Source organism: Nicotiana tabacum, chromosome 5, assembly GCF_000715075.1.
Source record: "Nicotiana tabacum cultivar K326 chromosome 5, ASM71507v2, whole genome shotgun sequence".
Lineage (NCBI taxonomy): Eukaryota > Viridiplantae > Streptophyta > Magnoliopsida > Solanales > Solanaceae > Nicotiana > Nicotiana tabacum.
Genome location: NC_134084.1, coordinates 163,596,820 through 163,615,672, shown reverse-complemented (window position 1 = coordinate 163,615,672; position 18,853 = coordinate 163,596,820). Strand labels below are relative to the sequence as shown.

The following is an 18,853-nucleotide window of genomic DNA, read 5'->3' as shown; positions in this document are numbered from 1 at the left end:
CTTCATGTAGATGATGACAAAGGAAAATCATGGCCTTCGCTTTATCCTGATTTGATGCTTCATTTCCTTGTATAATAGTATTTCCAAGACCTTTAGCGTCAAGGTGAATTTCAGCATCAAGGACCCATGATAAATAGTTTCTCCCGGTGATGTCAAGTGCCACAAGTTTTGATAAATTTGACATAGTGAAAACTATCATAAAAGATGAATAAGTTAGAGAAATAATTATAATAATAAACAATTAATGAAAACAAAACGATTAAGGTAAAAGAATAAAAATAGAGCTATATCTGTTAACAATCTACTATTTCATTTTATTCTTGCCATAAAGTAGAAATTACATATTTGTTTCATTTCACTTTATATTATTGATATATATGTGTTAATAGAATCGAACGTGACTAACATTATTTATATGTTCCAATAAATATAAAGTAATTAAACTATAAAATTATTGCTTGTCAATTCATTTCTCACAGTTCTTCAAAATGCCTTAAAGATGTGTTTTGATCGAGGGAGTCCATGAATATTATAAGTATGACATTAGTGCATAGCTAGTTTGATGACTTTGAGGTCCTCTAAGAGTTGAGCACAGAAGGAAATAGTTATTTTATCACTGCAATGTACTTAAACTATTTAAGATGCTCAAGCGCACAAGTAATTTGCAAACAGTGAGCATATGATATGTACTGCCATAAATAAAATGATTATAATGATACATACCTTAATAAAATATGGCTCAACTTAGCGGGAGTTAAGAATAAAATTAGAGCTTCGTGCTGATAACGTATTATAAAATAAAAGCAATACAATAAAATGTAAATAAGAAGAGATAGAAAGAAGGGAGAAGTATTTTCTTCTTTCACTTTGGTGTATCTTTCCATTGCAATTACATGGCCTTTTATAGGCATAAAAAGTAAAGATGATGGACATAAAGTAGGAGATTAATCTTTAAGTTATTCACAACATGAGCATCCAATGTAGTATCTAATGTACAAACTATTCATAACACACATAATCTTTTTGAGCTGGAGATTATAAATTATTTGATTAATCAATTTAAATCGTTAAGTAAACAGGGAGAAAAACAACTTGGCCAAATAGACTCTTAATAGGTGTTCAAATGTATTTGGCCTATTTTTAGTGAGAAGTCAAAATGTATCATGTGCTATCAACTGATGGAATGCGTATTCTTATAAATCATTAGAAACTTGGCCAAATAAGCTCTTAGTAGGGTTCAAATGTATTTGGCCTATTTTTAATAAGAGCCTGCTTGGCCAAGCTTCTAGGAGGCCAAACGTAGAATTCCCCGCAAAAGAGTACTTTTCTTTAAAAATTTAAGTTGTTTGGCCAAGATAAAGAAGTACTTTTGGCCAACAGCAAAAGTAGTTTTTCTGCTTTTGGGAAGAAGCAGAAAATTCTAGCTTCTTCCAAAAAGCAGAAGTAGAAAATTAATTTATTCAAGACAAAAACTATCCCCACCTTAAAATTTATACTTTTCAAATTATCCACTACTAATTTAAGTTTTTTTTTCATATTTGTTTTTATTTTTATCATTCTCTTAAATTTAAAAATATCATATACATGAATCATATTGTAACTTTCTAAATTCTTTATTGACTTTTCTTGTTTTTGACTTTTTTTGGGTGTAATGTCTTGTAACTTTTCAAATTATCTTCTTCTTTCTTAACACTAAAGCAAATTATGTACCTCCTTCTTTGGATTATCAATTTTTTTCCTACAAATAATCATTTATAATTTTTTCTGTTATAAGCTATTGTTCTCGGATCTTTAAAATAGTTATCAAATCTAATTTGTGAAAATTACCTACAAATAGATAATAAATTTATAATTTCATCACATAATCTCTCTATATATTATTAAAAGATGAAGAAAAAAATATCCACATTAATCCAAGTAGCAGTCTCACAATAGGCCGCTAGGCAATTATGACAAAGTTGGTTAGGTTAGGTAATAATTAGTTTCTAATTTAAATTTTAAAAAAAAAAAATTATACATTATGTGTTGCTAATAATCAGTTACTTTTTAAAATTATTTTTATTTTACGCTCAATGCCATATTTCAAGTTTGTCACTCAGAATCATCTAGTTACAACTACCATGGCTACACATAATTTCATCCAACGATATTTTTCTACTGATAAGTAATTCAATTATTATGTTATGAAGACACTACTGCAAAGATTGAGGAAGGAGATGGTTCTTCTAATATTCCTTTAGAAATGCAAGACAAATTTTCTACTAATATGGAGGTGTTGTGTGGTAGAAGCAGAGATGAAATTGTTGAAAAATATTATCATGTGTGAGTGACTTTATTTATTATTTCATGGTGGATTTTCAGTATATAGTAATTTGTGGAATAGACTTCTAATTCATGAGAAATGACGTATTTTGATTATTCAAATCATTGTGTAACAATAAGTAATTATACTAGATAATATTATATACTTTGGTATAACTATATATGCAAAGTTGAGTTAAATCTTTATTATGTTTGTTTACTTTATATTTTATATTTTAATTAAATAAAATAAAAAATAATGAAAGTCTCTTACAATAAATATTTAAGTTTATTTTTCTTTTAAAATAATTATAAGACCTTGATACTATCCTTTTTGGTAATTTGACACTCAAAAGCACTTTTTAGAAACATTGGCCAAATACAATTTGTTTAACAAATATTGCAAAAATTACTTCTTAAATGAATTGGCCAAACACAAACTGTTTTTTTCAAAAGTACTTCCGGAAAAAGTAATTCTGAAAAAAAATACTTTTTAAAATAAGCAGATTTTGACAGCTTGGCCAAACAGGCTCTAAGAAGTCAAACTGTATCGTGTGCTATCAACTGATGGAATGCGTATCTATATTTATTTAAAAGGAAAGAAGTCATCCCTCATATTTTGCTAAATGTTGTGTCCATAAAATGTCATGTGACAACTTTAGGACAAATTAGTTATTTTAGGTAAAATTAATTTCTCTTTTTAAACAAACCTTAGCAAATCTCGGGATTTTGTAAAACTTAAAACAAAATCCACTAATTTATCATACAATGTATCCACATATTAGAAAATGAAATTCATTTTTTTTTTACTCTTTTAATTGTATAGATAACAATCAGAAACTCAATCTTTGAACTAAAAGTTTTTTAAAAAAATTAAAGAAAATAGCAAAAGATTCAACAAAGCACCGTATCACAAAGACAAGCAATAAGAAAAAATTTCAGCCCAAATTCTCACAGAACCTAAAAAAGAGAACAAAAAAAAAAATAGCAATATACTAAAAACAAATAGAATTGATTCTTGAAAATTAATATATATATTTAAAAGGAAAGAAGTCATCCCTGATATTTTGCTAAATGTTGTGTCCATAAAATGCATGTGGCAACTTTAGGACAAATTAGTTATTTTAGGTAAAATTAATTTCTCTTTTTAAACAAACCTTAGCAAATCTCGGGATTTTGTAAAACTTAAAACAAAATCCACTAATTTATCATACAATGTATCCACATATTAGAAAATGATTTTTTTCTTTTTTACTTTTTGAATTGTATAGATAACAATCAGAAACTCAATCTTTGAACTAAAAGTTTTTAAAAAAAATTAAAGAAAATAGCAAAAGATTCCACAAAGCACCGTATCACAAAGACAAGCAATAAGAAAAAAAATTCAGCCCAAATTCTCACAGCACAGAACCTAAAAAAGAGAACAAAAAAAAAAATAGCAATATACTAAAAACAAATAGAATTGATTCTTGAAAATTAATATATATATTTAAAAGGAAAGAAGTCATCCCTGATATTTTGCTAAATGTTGTGTCCATAAAATGCATGTGGCAACTTTAGGACAAATTAGTTATTTTAGGTAAACATTCCTACGCCTATTTGCCCTAAAAATACCAATCCCCCTAAGTTTGGGCTTCAATCCCACGATCTCTTTCAACTCCTCGCCCACGAATTTTTCTGCGTTGGATTCCAGTCCTGCAAATTTGGCGCTTCAACCACGTTCTCTCACCACGATTTCATCTCCTCATCCACGATTTTTTCTGCCCTGGATTCTCAGTACCATGATTTCACAGTTCTGTCAAATCAGTTTTCTACTTTTACGATTTATAGTTCTATTTTTTCTCCCTTGTGTGCATATAAAACAGCAACTCTGGACTATAAAAGGTGATTGATATGATTTCTATTTCACGAACAATCTTTATTCCAGTTGAGATTGTATTGATAATTTCTGTGAAGTTTGTTGACGGATTTTGTTATATAAAAAACCCAGTATCTATGGAAACTGCTGTTTACCAATCTTGGGGTTTACCACAGATTCTTGCTCATGTGCCATCATTGCCTTTCACATGCATTTTTCGGAGAATCATCAGCAACAAGTCAATTATTTCAGATGATCTATTGCCTTATATGTGTTTTTAGAAGCATTTTGTTGGAGTTTTTACTTATATTTATAAATACCTCTGCCTATTCCAGGACTTAATGGCGGCTGAAATCAATTTTGTTAGCGAAATTAATATCAAGTTAATGAATTGGAAATTAAAGGTTCGTATTGTCGGAATATGGGAAAATCCGGATCGTCACAGACCTGATAGCCCTTTTTCAATTGAGATTATTCTAATGGATGAAAAGATATTGTTTAAAACTTATAATTACTTTCTATTTATCATTGTTTACATATGCGTAAATATCATTGTGTGATATTTATTTCATTTGGCATCTAAATATATGGTCATACTATTTTCTTGGCTTGTGGCTCAGTCTTTTCAGTTAGCCAAAGGCCATAAAGGAACCTATTATGTGTATGACCAAAATTTATACAATTCACTATTGTTACAATTTTTAAGGTCTAGTTGTTCAAGCAAATGAGTTTCTATTTCAGATACATACAATATTACAAGACCAATTCCCATCCCTGACTATCGAATTCTCAAGCCTCAGTATTGCGGAAAAGTTATGTTAAAATTAAGAAGGTAACTATATCAATAAGCTCATAGTGACTTAAATTTAATTTTTACCAATTTTTTAGGATAAATTTAATTTTACCGTTAAATATTTGGGAGGAACTGATGTTTGGTTTTATAAGGTGGACTTCACTGCATATATTGAAAAGCATGAGTTCTGTTTTGATGTTGTTCTGCTCAGGTATGTTTTTGTCACATACATAGAAGATTAAGCTATAAAGACCATTGCTTTATATAAAGGTTGTATGAAAAAATTTCATAACTGATTTCAGACTACCTTTATTTTTTTTCAATACAAGATTTAGTTACAACAACTGTTGCTTTATACAAAGGTTGTGCAGAAAGAAAATTTTCATAACTGATTTTGACTACTTTTTCCCCCTTCTCAATACAAGATGATTTACCACATGTTAGTTCATTCTGGGTAATTTTTCTTCATAGGAAATGTCCCAAGGAGTGCAGAGAAGTTGTATCATCTTTGATTTTTGCAGCAGCAAGACTCGCCGACGTGCCAGAATTACGCCAACTAAGAAGTGTATTTACTGATATATATAGAAATTCCCTTGAATGTTATCTCAATAAAGAGGTACTCAGTCATCTTTCAACTTTAGTTTTTCCCTCTAGCTCTAAAAAACATAACAAATTTTCTTTCTTGAAAGTTTGTTCAAAACTTAAACTCAGTAGCTACAAATGAGATGAAGCTCAATTGATGGAAGACATAGCATTAGAATTTAGTATAGAATGGAATTCCAAGGCTTTAGAGCAGAAGCTTTACAATCCACTTGTATCAGAATAAGTAAGCATTGAATAGAACCTCATAATCTCTTCTATTCTTGCATCTAAGCCAACTTGAATTGTTGTTTAAAAGTAAATTTGACCAGTAAATAATTGTAAGCAGTTTTAATTTTAACATTCTCTTATCCTTTCTAATTAGAGTTTCCAGTTTTCATAAATATACCATTCTATTTCTCTGTGGCTTGGCTATACACATTTTAAATACGTTTGCCTATGCCTACCTATTTCTCGCACAACTTCTACTTTTGCTAGACTTGAGCACTCCAATGATTAAGAAGATATTAATAGATCAAATTACATGAGAAGAAGAAACATCTAATACTTCATCTTTGTACCTTGTGAGGAGCAAAACTGGTTGTTCCGACTTTTATTGTAAGATCACTAGAAACATCAGATATTGACCTGCAATAGAAGATATTGTCAATGATCAACAGTCGAAAACAAGAAATGTGTCGAGAAAAGCCATGAAAAATATCTGTGCTTATATTATTAACCTAAGGTTTCACCAAAAGTACTACTTACATCTCCAGATTCAAATGCTTGATATATGGAGTCTTAGAGCTATGTAAATTCAAGTGGATGAAACCTTAAAGCTTCGGGGAGCATAAGTCATCGTGCTCTAGCACTTGTACATATGGCCACAATTTACAACCAAATCTATCATAAGATACTATGAGTGGAAAGGCTCAAAACAAATATTTTGAATGGATACAGAGATTACTCAATGTGTCTAGATCCAACATAGCAAGTGGTAGTCATATTCTGGTTTCTTTGAAATTTGTACCTGGTCGTGATTTATCTTGTGGTCTGCAGTAATCTAATAGATAATTGCAGGACTCATCTGTACTTGCTAGAGGGCCATCTTAAGATACATATGTTAAAAACTAGCGAAATAATATAGTTGTGTACACCATTCACACCACATGTTGAAACAAGAAACGTGAACACAATGGAATCAGGGCCACTATCATTTGGCGTAGGTGGTAAAAATGCGTTTATTTGATTTATCATTTTCAATGATTGCAGCCTTAGAAACTGCTCATGTATGGTCATCTTTATTGTTTCCTTTAAGATCTGATGGAACCTTTAGATTCATAGAGTTTAAGGTAAGTTCCATCACAAATTCACAATCAATTTCTAAGCTATAAGTATATTGCCATCTTAACTTAGTCAGCACCTAAATATGGCCTGTCATAAATGCATTTATTTGGAAGCTAAAGTCTGTGCTAACTCATAAATTCAGATACTTTGGTGTTTGTTGAGTTTAGTTCTTTTTCTTGCATTAAATTATTCTATGATCCATATAGTAAGAAATATAAACTTCTTCCTCCAAGTGGAAATTTTTTTTTGTGATACGCTGTAGAAACTCCCCTTTTATAATCTGATAGAATTAATATCTGCGTGAATAAAGCTCACAAAAAGTTATAAACTCCAATGTGAAGCTTAATTTTTTGTATCAATGTGCTGCAAAGGGAACCAAGTAATGCAAAATTTGTGTGCGATATTGAGCTGCAACTTTGGCTACTCTGGTTCGATATGGAGTGTGAAGATCAGCACTTTGTGTCATTGAGTGCGACACATTGTGCGAGATGCAGCATTTGACACAAAAGTTAATGAGAATATTGGCTCTTACCAACAGGAGCACCAACACCAGCCTAAAATTGCAAATAAGCAATAAAATGAGCTATCAAACAACAACAACAACAACAACAACAACCCAGTATAATCCCACAAGTGGGGTCTGGGGAGGGTAATATGTACGCAGACCTTACCCCTACCCCGAAGGGTAGAGAGGCTGTTTCCAGGAGACCCTCGGCTCAAAAAAGCAACAGGAGCCGATATATTAGTACCATAAAAATGCATAATACAATAACAGCAATATAAGAGATATGAAATACAGAATACGAAATACGAAATAAATGGCTAGTATAGTAAAACTAGCATTTAAAGCCCTGCATCAATAGACGACCAATTATATTCTTAGTCTAACTCCTAACTAGCTATTCTCACTCTATTGTGCTGTAGAAATATTCACAACTTTCCCTTAACCTACAACCTTAATGCTCGACCTCCACAATTCCCTGTCAAGGGCCATGTCCTCAGTAATCCTAAGTCGCGTCATGTCCTGTCTGATCACCTCTCCCCAATACTTCTTAGGTCGCCCTCTACCTCTCCGCGTGCCCACTACAGCCAGTCGCTCACACCTCCTCACCGGTGCATCAGTGCTCCTCCTTTGAATGTGCCCGAACCATCTGAGTCTTACTTCCCGCATCTTGTCCTCCATGGGGGCCACGCCCACCTTCTCTCGAATATCTTCATTCCTAATCTTATCCATCCTTGTATGCCCGCACATCCACCTCAACATCCTCATCTCTGCTACTTTCATCTTCTGGGTGTGTGAGTTCTTTACCGGCCAACATTCAGTTCCATATAACATGGCAGGCCTAACCACTGCTCTATAAAACTTACCTTTTAGTAATGGTGGCACTTTCTTGTCACACAAGACTCCCGACGCTAACCTCCACTTCATCCACCCCACCCATATACGGTGTGTGACATCCTCGTCAATCTCCCCGATCCCCTGAATAACCGATCCAAGGTACTTGAAACTACCCCTCTTGGGAATGACTTGAGAGTCAAGCCTCACTTCAACTCCCGCTTCCGTCGGCTCAACTCCAAATTTGCACTCGAGGTATTCCGTCTTCGTCCTACTCAACTTGAAACCTTTAGACTCAAGAGCATGTCTCCAAATCTCTAACCTCTCGTTGACGCCGCCTCGTGTCTCGTCAATCAGAATAATGTCATCAGCAAATAGCATGCACCATGACACCTCCCCTTGAATATGATGAGTCAGTGCATCCATCACTAGGGCAAATAGGAATGGGCTGAGCGCAGACCCTTGGTGCAACCCCGTAATAACTGGAAAGTGTTCAGAGTCGCCTCCTACTGTCCTAACCCGAGTCTTAGCTCCAGCATACATGTCCTTAATCACCCTAATATAGTCAACCGGGACCCCTTTATCCTCTAAGCAGCTCCATAAGACCTTCCTAGGAACCCTATCGTACGCTTTCTCCAGATCAATAAACACCATGTGGAGATCCTTCTTCCTATCCCTGTACTGTTCCACCATCCTCCTAATAAGGTGGATAGCTTCTGTGGTAGATCGCCCCGGCATGAACCCGAACTGGTTGTCTGAAATAGACACCGTCCTTCGCACTCTCATTTCTACCACTCTCTCCCAAACTTTCATGGTATGACTTAGTAATTTGATGCCCCTATAGTTGTTACAGCTCTGGAGAAAGCGTACGATAGGGTTCCTAGGAAGATCTTATGGAGCTGCTTAGAGGATAAAGGGGTCCCGGTTGACTATATTAGGGTGATTAAGGACATGTATGCTGGAGCTATCAAAGTGAAAAAGAAAAGGGAATTTCTCATAGCTATAAAAACTCAGATAAAGGACAAAGATCAGAGCAAACGGTGTAAGTTTTTTTTTTCGCTATGCAGTCTAAACAAACCTAAGGATTTTTTCTTCTTCTTGATTTTCCTGCAACAAACAAAAATACAGACAATAAACCTTATATCATTGTTTCTACTCGACACATTGGAATATGGGTGTCACTACGTGCTAATGCTCAAGTATCAAGTGTAGCAACACGGTTTGCTCGAGATGCTTTGCGGGTTCTTTTTTTTTTTACTTCTCAAAATAATGTCAACAGGAGCAATACTAAGGTCCTTTGTTATATAAATTCGCTTGAGATGTTTCTGATGTAGATAGTTGTTCGTGCTGATGGACTTTCAACATCAGTAGTCGTTAGGATGGTTGTAGTAAGTGTTGCCATATTTTTATGCAACTATGTATGTGTGGTTGGAGTGAATTCATCTGGAGCAATAAAGGCAACATATTGTTCGTAAAATCTTCTAATATTTCACATTCTTTTGTTTCACTAAGAGTACCAAATGTTCTACTTATTATTTAATCTAATATTCTGCAACATACATTTGTTTCTACAGGTAAGAAAAGTTACCTCAAGTATGCAACAAAGAACTTTGCCTTGGCTGTAAAGGAATATGTAGCTTCTGATGAAGGTGTTTTCGATTGGAACAACAACATCACTACAATGTTTGTAAGTGACCTAAATTCTCGATGAGAATTAATGTTTTTAATGTATGCATTACATCTAAGACTTAAAACTGTTATATAGATTATGCTAAAAAGGATTGAGTATTTCCAAGATCTTAGTAATCCATGTGAGTCGTCGTGTATATCATCAACCAACATGACTGACTTGCTCATGTTCTCATATACTTCTGATCCAAAGTACACCACAATAAAAAAGGCGATGTCTTAATTACTGTGAATTACACATATGTATAATTGTTCTTTGTTTTTTTTGATCATAACTTGAAACAAAAATTTCTGCTTTTTTAGGTGGACTAATCCTTTTTAAAGTCGAGTACTTCTGTAGCATTACTCCAGTATGTTGTAACAGCTAAGCTATCCAAATCTACACAGAAATTGCTAATTTAGTTTAGAAATGTTGTAACTAATAGTAAAAATTGAACGATGATGCCTTCTATCGCATGTATGTTCTCTTGAATTTGGTGCTTATCGAAAATTGATTATAACAGAACTATAGGTTATTATACATCTACTATGAATATATGTTTGATTATTGGTTGAGATTTTGTGTCATTATTTTATGTTCCTTGCAATTATGGACGATGTGTATATGAATTGAAAGTGAATTTTGTGAAATCTACTTTAGCTTTTGGCTTATTACAGTTACCCAACCTTCTCTGCTAATCATGTTTCCGTGCATAAATATTGGTGGTCCCTAGCATAGATACAGTCCTATGAAATTCATATATTTGCTTTTTGATTTAATTCTTTTGAATGTGATCGCTAAATTTAGTCTACAATAAAGACCTGTTTCTACTATATCATTTCTACTACAATAATCCGCGCATCGCGCGGGTACGTATACTAGTTCTTATGAATAGGGATTCGTCACTCCATATTTGTGCTATTATTGGAACCTGCAGGGCATCTCCTTGAGATCTGCAAACTCTAAGACGCGAAATGAAAAGGATTCACATAATCTTTTTGAGCTGGAGATTACAAATTAAATTATTTGATTAATCAATTTAAATCGTTAAATATCCTTCTCAAACCATTCACATCAAATGGCATTCCCTCCACATAGGCCATTAATTATAAGCTTAAATGCTTAATATCAATTGAGCTTCGTGAAAAGACAAAGAAGGTATCTACGGCGTCTTTAGAAACAGCAACGCAAAATTGGTTGTCAGCTTCTACGATGGTCAAATCAATACAAATCATTTAAGAACTGAACTGATCATGGCTTTATTAATTACGTGGTTTTGAAGATACCCCGTGTAGTTTTCCAGCAGGGGCGGATCCAGTCCTTCGATACCGGATTTAATTGATCACAGTACTTTTGCCCCAGAGTACAAATTTATGTAAAAAATTCATTACAGTTGCAACAAATAGAAGATATGAACTCATAACTTTAAAAATATAATGGATTAAATGCTAAAAATCTTAAAGGTTGAACCCATCAAATTTAAATCCTGGATCCGTCTCTGTAATACCCAGCCTCCCACTATTATTAACTTGTAGTCAACGGGAGATACATGTTCCTGTTACCGTGTGATTTTCATTTCTTATTTTAAATGACAACTCAAACTTTATAGAGTATGTGCTATCTACGGCTGGATTGCGTATTCTGATGAATAGGAATTCATCAAAATATTTGCTCTAATGTCGTGCTTATTACTCTATTTGGAACCTCTACTGGAGATATGCGATCTGTTAATCCATTGTTAATTATTCAAGTGTGTGCATACCGAAACGAAGAAGATTCATGTAATCTTTTTGAGTTGGAAATTATTAATTTTTTTTTATTAATAGATTGATATCTTTAAGTAATCGGGGAGAAAATTCCATTCCAGATCGAGACAATTTCAATAATTTTGAGTCAACGATTAAGTTCTCTACACGTCTCACTTCCAGTTTTGCTCTTTTTTGATAAAACACTCACAGAAATATACATATTTTATCTTCAGGTTGTGGAGAAGTCGCCAAGAGCTTCTTCTAAAATAATCAGAGTAAATAAGAATGACAAAGAGAATGCTAGAAGCTGATGTGAATTAAATGCCGTCACGAAAGATAAATTAAATAAATAGCATATCTAAATCTACAGATCAGATTGTTGGTTAATCCATCAGCAGAATATTAATTAAATCTTATACTTCTATGCTGATTATTTAATCAACGTATATTTCATATCTCTCACTTTATATTTATATACATATATCCATAGGACACAGCTCTTTCTGAAAACGTCCAGAGCAGGGGCGGCTCAAATATATGCGGGGCCTAAAGCCAAAATTTAATATGAGACCTAAATTTTTAAAAGAAAGTTATACGATATGGTTTTATTTAAAGTCTATTTTTCTAGCTTTCTGAGTACAAAGTGTTAATAATCCTTTTTATAGTCGATTTTCCCTAATAAGTCATTTTCAATTGATAATATAGCCAACTAATTTGATCTTTCTTGAGATATTATTAATTTTTGATAAGATTTTATAGAACAATAAAAGTATATAACTATTGGAAGCTTAAATTTCTTGGAGAAAGAAGGTGAATAAGAATATTAAAGAGAGACAAAAAATATATAGAGGTTTTTGAAATACGAAGAGATCGGGAAAAGAAAGATTGATTTGGACAAATTAAGAAAGGGAGAATAAATTTTTTATACGTTATCTAATGAAGGAGTAAGAAGTGAAAAATTGAAATATTGGGAAAACTATTCATCTACCCATGTTTAATTATTCAAGTGTACGTGTGCATACCGTAACGAAGAAGATTCACATAATCTTTTTGAGCTGGAGATCGGTTTGCAAATGATTTGATTAATAGTTTGAAATCTGTAAGTAAGCAGGGAGAAAATTCCATTCCAGTTGGCCCATGCTTCAAATTATGAAAGCGGATACAGATCGAGATAGTTTCAATAACTTTGAGTCAACGATATATTGATACCACATGATTCTCAGTTTTGATTTATTATTAAAATCATAATGGTACCCCATCTCCCGTAGACTAATATAGAGAAAAACAAACACTTGATAGATCACTATAATATATAAGCAGATGAAAGTACTTAATGTTTGCATAATTGAGTGCCAGAAATGTAACTAAAGTAATTAGCCATGGAAAGAAAGATTGAGATAGTTTCTGTGGAGCTCATTAAACCTCTTTCTCCTACTCCCAATCACCTTAGATGCTACGAATTTTCTCTTCTGGACCAAATGGCTGTAGACATGTCTGTTCCCTTAGCTCTATTCTATCCTCCTCCCTTAGATGGCGGCGAATCATCAAGATTACTCCTTTTGAAGAAATCTTTGTCTGAAATTCTTGCTCGGTTTTACCCTTTTGCTGGCCGAATTAAGGATAACTCAGTTGAATGCAACGACGATGGAGTACCCTTTTACGAGGCTTTTGCTCATAACTATCAGTTGGAAGATGTTCTTAGAAAGCCTGCATATGTCAATGAAAGGTTCCTCCCAACTACTGTAGAAGAGGGATCATTGATGCCTGATTCAGCCTTATATCCCCTACTTGTTCAAGTCACTATTTTTGAGTGCGGAGGTATGGCTATTGGTATACGTGCTTCTCACAAAGTTGCTGATTGTGCCACATTGTGCACTCTCATCAATGCCTGGTCAACAATTGCTCGAGGTAACATTGAAGTCGTTGTGCCAGAATTCGTTGCGGCTGCAAAATTCCCCATGTTCAATCCAAGCCTATGAAATTTGACGTACCCAAAATTCTTTTTGATAAGAAACTTGTCGCTAAATTTATTGCCTTTGATGCTTCTACTATAACATCCCTCAAGGCTAAGGCTGTCAGTGATTCTGTACAAATGCCTACTCGCGTTGAAGTTGTATCAGCTGTGATATGGAAATGTGCCATGGTTGCTTCAGGGAATGAGACAAGGTTATCTAAATTGGGGCACAATGTAAATATACGAAAGCGTCTTGTCCCTCCATTACCAAACCATTGTGTAGGAAACGTTGTTACACCTGCCACAGCACGTAAAGGCGAGAATGATGTCTCTGACTTGCCCACTTTGGTCGCTTGTATAAGAAAAGCATTATCAGAAATAAGTTCCAAATATATGGATTATAAACAGAGTCGAGATGAGGCAATATTGGCTATTCCCTATGACACCGCAGAGTTCTTTGCAGCACGTTTCCGAGGCGAGATAGATACACATATTATTAGTTTGTGTAGCTACCAATTTTACGATGTTGATTTTGGCTGGGGAAAACCTTCATGGGTAAGTCTAATTCGAGATTTTGGCATAGGTACTGTTGTATTGATGGATTCAAGAGATAGTGGCGGAGTAGACGCATGGGTATACTTGAAAGATGAAGACAATATGTTAGTGTTTGAGCAAGAGCTGCAGCTACTAGCATTTGGATCTGCCAAATAATTAAAGAGCTTGCTGCATCATCTCTTTCTTTGAATTTTCATAGTTCTGGACTTGATCATAGATCCAAGTGACACCTGTTGCAGAAGCCAAATGTATATAGTGTGAATAAGTCACAACTACTATACCAAAAATTATGACAGCCACCAAATAATAAATAAGACAATAAAACAACAATAAAGGGAACACTAGAATTTACGAGGTTCGGCTAATTTTGCCTACTCCTCGGACACAACCAATATTTTATTTCACTCCAAAAATACAAGTGAAATAATACTAAAGAGAGAAGATACAAATGCCTTAAACAGATGAGAAGGCAAATGAGAGGTGTGTTTAAATCCTAAACATTAAGCCTTCTTTTATAGGAGGAAAATCTCCCCAACCATTCTTTTCCCACTGATGTGGGACAAAAGATTTCTGCCAAACTTAACAAATCTCCACCTTGGCAAAATTCCACATCTTCAATTTTCTCTCAATAACAAATTTTGGTTGTGTCTTCATCTTCAATCTTTAGTGTTCAACAATGTTGATCAAATCCAAACAATGTTGAAACTTGATCGCAGTCACCACCTTAGTTAGCATATCAGCAGGATTCTCCGTAGTATGAATTTTCTTCAATGTGACTTCTCCTTCTTCTATGATTTCTCGTACGAAATGATACCGAACATCAATATGCTTCGTCCTTGCATGATAAACTTGGTTCTTCGCTAATTGAATAGCACTTTGACTATCACAAAAAATTGTGATACTTTTTTGTTCAACACCAAGCTCCTTTAGCAATCCTTGAAGCCAAATTGCCTCCTTCACAGCCTCTGTAATAGCCATGTACTCTGCCTCTGTTGTAGACAAAGCAACTGGTGACTGCAAAGTAGACTTCCAACTAACTGGTGCCTTTGCAAAAGTAAACACATAACCAGTAGTTGATCTTCGTTTGTCCAGATCACCTGCAAAATCTGAGTCACAATATCCAACTACAGACTGATTGTCTTCCTGCTCAAAAACTAACCCGACATCTACAGTATTATGAATATACCGTAGAATCCACTTCACAGCTTGCCAATGCTCCTTCCTGGATTGTGCATATATCTGCTAATAACTCCAACAGCTTGTGAAATGTCAGGCCTTGTGCAAACCATTGCATACATCAAGCTACCAACAACATTTGCGTATGGTACCTTTGACATATACTCTCGTTCAGCTTCATCCATTGGCGACATAGTAGTACTTAGCTTAAAATGGGAGCAAGTGGAGTACTAACTGGCTTAGTCTTGTCATCTATGCCAAAACGTTGTAGTACTCTCTTCAAATATTCTTTCTGAGATAAACAGAGTTTCTTTGAACGTCTATCTCTAATTATCTCCATGCCAAGAATTTTCTTTGCCTCACCCAGATCCTTCATCTCGAACTCCTTCTTCAGTTGAATCTTCAACTTATCAATTTCTTCCGAATTCTTGGAAGCTATCAACATATCATCAACATATAGGAGAAGATATACAAAGGAACTATCTTTAAGCTTGTGCAAATACACACAATGATCGTATTTGCTTCTCTTGTACCCTTGCCGCAACATAAACTCGTCAAATCGCTTGTACCATTGTCTAGAAGATTGTTTCAATCCGTACAACGATTTTTCAAGTTTGCACACCATATTTTCTTTTCCAGCAACTTTGAATCCTTCTGGCTGAGTCATGTAGATTTCCTCCTCCAAGTTTCCATGTAAAAACGCAGTTTTTACATCCATCTGAACTAGTTCCAAATCCAATTGTGCTACCAAAGCCAACATAATTCTAATGGAGGAATGTTTTACAACTGGAGAAAATACTTCATTGTAATCAATTCCCTCCTTTTGAGCATATCCTTTAGCCACCAATCTTGCTTTGTAGCGAACATCTACTTGGTTAGGAAATCCTTCCTTCTTTGCAAATACCCATTTGCACCCAATTGCTTTCTTTCCCTTAAGGAGATTGGCCAATCTCCATGTATGATTCTGATGAAGGGACTGTATTTCATCATTCATGGCAATCCTCCACTTATCTTCTTCTGAACTTTGGACAACATCTTTATAAGTGGTAGGAACATCATCAGCTACAATTGAGGTTGCACAAGCAACCGTCTCTATGAGACGAACAAGTTTCGTTATTGTTCTTTTTGTCCTGCTGGTTGCTATTGATTCAAGTTGTTGTTGAGGTTCCTGAGTTGGAATCTCCTCTACTGGATCTTCTTCCAGAGGGTAATCTTCATTTGTTTCCTCCTCTGCTTCTTGTGTAGGAAAAATAAATTTTCCCTCAAACTCCACCTGCTTAGAAGCACCTTCATTTTGTTTGGTATCTTCTGTTACCTTATTTACCATAGCAGATTCATCAAAAGTAACATCCCTGCTGAATATTACTTTCTTTGTCATAGGACACCATAAGCGGTATCCTTTGACTCCAGAAGTAATTCCCATAAAAATAGTCTTCTTTGCCCTTGGATCCAATTTTGACTCCGTCACATGATAATATGCAGTTGAGCCAAACACGTGCAAAGATTTATAATCTACAGCAGGTTTTCCATACCATTTTTCAAACAGTGTCTTGCCATCAATAGCAGCAGATGATAGACGATTAATGAGGTAGCATGCATATGTAATTGCCTCAGCCCAAAATTCTTTGCCCAAGCCAGCATTGGACAACATACACCGTACCTTCTCCAGCAAGGTCCGGTTCATACGTTCTGCCACTCCATTCTGTTGTGGTGTATGTCTAACAGTGAAGTGTCGGACGATGCCATCATTTTCACAGACCTTATTGAAATGATCATTTTTGTATTCACCTCCATTGTCTGTGCGAATACACTTGATCCTCCTGCCTGTTTGATTCTCCACCATCGTCTTCCATTTGAGAAAAATTCCCAGCACTTCATCTTTGTTTTTCATTGTATACACCCACACTCTTCGAGAAAAATCATCAACAAAGGTTACAAAATAGTGCTTCCCACCCAATGAAGGTGTTTTGGAAGGACCCCAAACATTAGAGTGTACATAATCCAAAATGCCTTTAGTATTATGGATCGCTGTACCAAATTTAACCCTTGTCTGTTTTCCTTTGACACAATGCTCACAAAACTCCAAGTTGCAAGCCTTTACTCCTTTTAACAATCCTTGATCTGATAGAGTTTTCAAGGATTTTCCTCCAGCATGTCCCAAGCGCATGTGCCATAGCTTGGTTGTTTCTGCCTCTTTGTCGTCACTGGATGTCACTGTCGTTGTACCAATAACTGTATTGCCATGATAGCGGTACATATTATTATTCTTCCGATTAGCCTTCATTACCACTTGTGCACCGGAGCATACTCTCATCACTCCATTTTCTGCAATGATTTTGAACCCTTTTGATTCTAGGGCTCCCACAGAGATGAGATTCTTCTTCAAATCCGGTACATATCGAACATCTGTTAATGTTCTGATCATTCCATCATGGTTCCTTAATCGTATTGAACCAATGTCATATGAGGTAAGAGGGCTATTATCCGCTGTGTGGACGACTCCATATTCTCCTTCTTGAAATTCCACAAACCAGTCCCTGTTGGGACGCATATGATAGCTACAAGCCGAGTCCATCAACCATATGTCTGATGATGTTGATGACTCTATTGTAACCAATGAGAAGTCTGAATCATCACAATCAGCTACATTTGAATCCATAATGGCCTTTCCATTGTTATGTTTGGCCTTATTCTTCAACTTCGGATAGTCTTTCTTCCAGTGCCCTTTTTCTCGACAAAAGGCACATTCATCTTTACTGGGTCTGGATCTTGACTTGGATCTTCCCTTCTTTGTCCTCGTTTGACTTTGAGGACGACCCCTCACAAATAGTGCTTCTCCTTCTCCGTCCTTCTGTTTTTCTCGTTTTCTTTGTTCATAGCTGTACAAAGCCGAACAAACTTCTCTGAGAGAAACTTCGTCATTTCCATGGAGTAGAGTAGTTTCAAGGTGCTCGTACTCATCAGGAAGTGACGCCAACAACATCAAGGCCAAGTCACCATCATCATAAGTTGTATCCATATTTTGCAAATCTGTGACCAACTTATTGAAACTGGTGATATGTTCATTCATCGCGGTACCAGGAACATAGGTGAAGTGAAACAGTCTCTTCTTCATGTACAATTTATTTTGACTGTTTTTCTTCAAAAATTTATCCTCCAGTGCTTTCCATAATCTACTTGCAGAAGTTTCCTTTGTGTATGGATATTTCTGCTCTCTAGCAAGGTAGATCGAATGGTACCGCAAGCAACACGATTGATAATTCTCCAATCTTCTTCTCCAATAGCATCTGGTCTCTTTTCTTCAATAGCAAGATCTAGCCCTTGTTGAAAAAGGACATCTAGAACCTCGCCTTGCCACATCCCAAAATGTCCGGACCCGTCAAATATTTCTACCGCAAATTTCGCATTTGACACAATTCTTGTCATAAGCGAAGATGCCAATGATGACGTATTGTTGACACTTGATGTAGATTCTTCTTGTTTATTGTCTCCCATCTTTGACACAAATATTATTTAATAGCTGACGACACAAATCAA

At 35.0% G+C, this 18,853-nt stretch overlaps 3 protein-coding genes across 6 annotated transcripts; all 3 read left to right on the top strand.

Moving 5' to 3' along the window:
* Window positions 1–3,891: 3,891 nt before the first annotated feature.
* Window positions 3,892–10,427, top strand: LOC107804723 (uncharacterized). 4 transcript variants are annotated; one of them, XR_012709970.1, is made up of 5 exons: window positions 3,892–4,185; window positions 4,901–4,991; window positions 5,424–5,568; window positions 9,789–9,901; window positions 10,207–10,427. XR_012709970.1 is itself a non-coding variant. In XM_075254288.1 (4 exons), the coding sequence occupies exons 1-4, from the start codon at window positions 4,083–4,085 to the stop codon at window positions 9,837–9,839; spliced, it is 390 nt and encodes a 129-aa protein (XP_075110389.1). In that variant the 5' UTR covers window positions 3,892–4,082; the 3' UTR covers window positions 9,840–10,200. The 4 variants fall into 4 exon arrangements, 1 of the variants encoding a protein (XP_075110389.1); XR_012709972.1 differs by lacking the exons at window positions 9,789–9,901; window positions 10,207–10,427 and adding exons at window positions 4,495–4,563; window positions 5,105–5,163 and having other exon boundaries at window positions 5,424–5,864; XR_012709971.1 differs by lacking the exons at window positions 9,789–9,901; window positions 10,207–10,427 and adding an exon at window positions 5,105–5,163 and having other exon boundaries at window positions 5,424–5,864.
* Window positions 10,428–13,010: 2,583 nt separating this feature from the next.
* On the top strand, window positions 13,011–13,610 carry LOC142181074 (vinorine synthase-like). The gene has a single exon (XM_075253205.1). It carries the CDS (start codon window positions 13,011–13,013, stop codon window positions 13,608–13,610), a length of 600 nt encoding a protein of 199 aa, XP_075109306.1.
* LOC107804712 (epi-neemfruitin B 7-O-acetyltransferse L7AT-like) lies at window positions 13,607–14,296 on the top strand. Its single transcript, XM_016628648.2, has one exon. It carries the CDS (start codon window positions 13,607–13,609, stop codon window positions 14,294–14,296), a length of 690 nt encoding a protein of 229 aa, XP_016484134.2.
* The last annotated feature ends 4,557 nt before the right edge of the window (window positions 14,297–18,853 follow it).

Bases quoted from the DNA above. Each gene is read 5' to 3' on its own strand.
- LOC107804723 (XM_075254288.1), top strand. From the start codon at position 4,083: ATGATTTCACAGTTCTGTCAAATCAGTTTTCTACTTTTACGATTTATA. The intron at 4,186-4,900 runs GTGATTGATATG...TTTCTATTTCAG, and splicing joins GCAACTCTGGACTATAAAAG to ATACATACAATATTACAAGA. The intron at 5,569-9,788 runs GTACTCAGTCAT...TTGTTTCTACAG, and splicing joins AATGTTATCTCAATAAAGAG to GTAAGAAAAGTTACCTCAAG.
- LOC142181074 (XM_075253205.1), top strand. From the start codon at position 13,011: ATGGAAAGAAAGATTGAGATAGTTTCTGTGGAGCTCATTAAACCTCTT.
- LOC107804712 (XM_016628648.2), top strand. From the start codon at position 13,607: ATGAAATTTGACGTACCCAAAATTCTTTTTGATAAGAAACTTGTCGCT.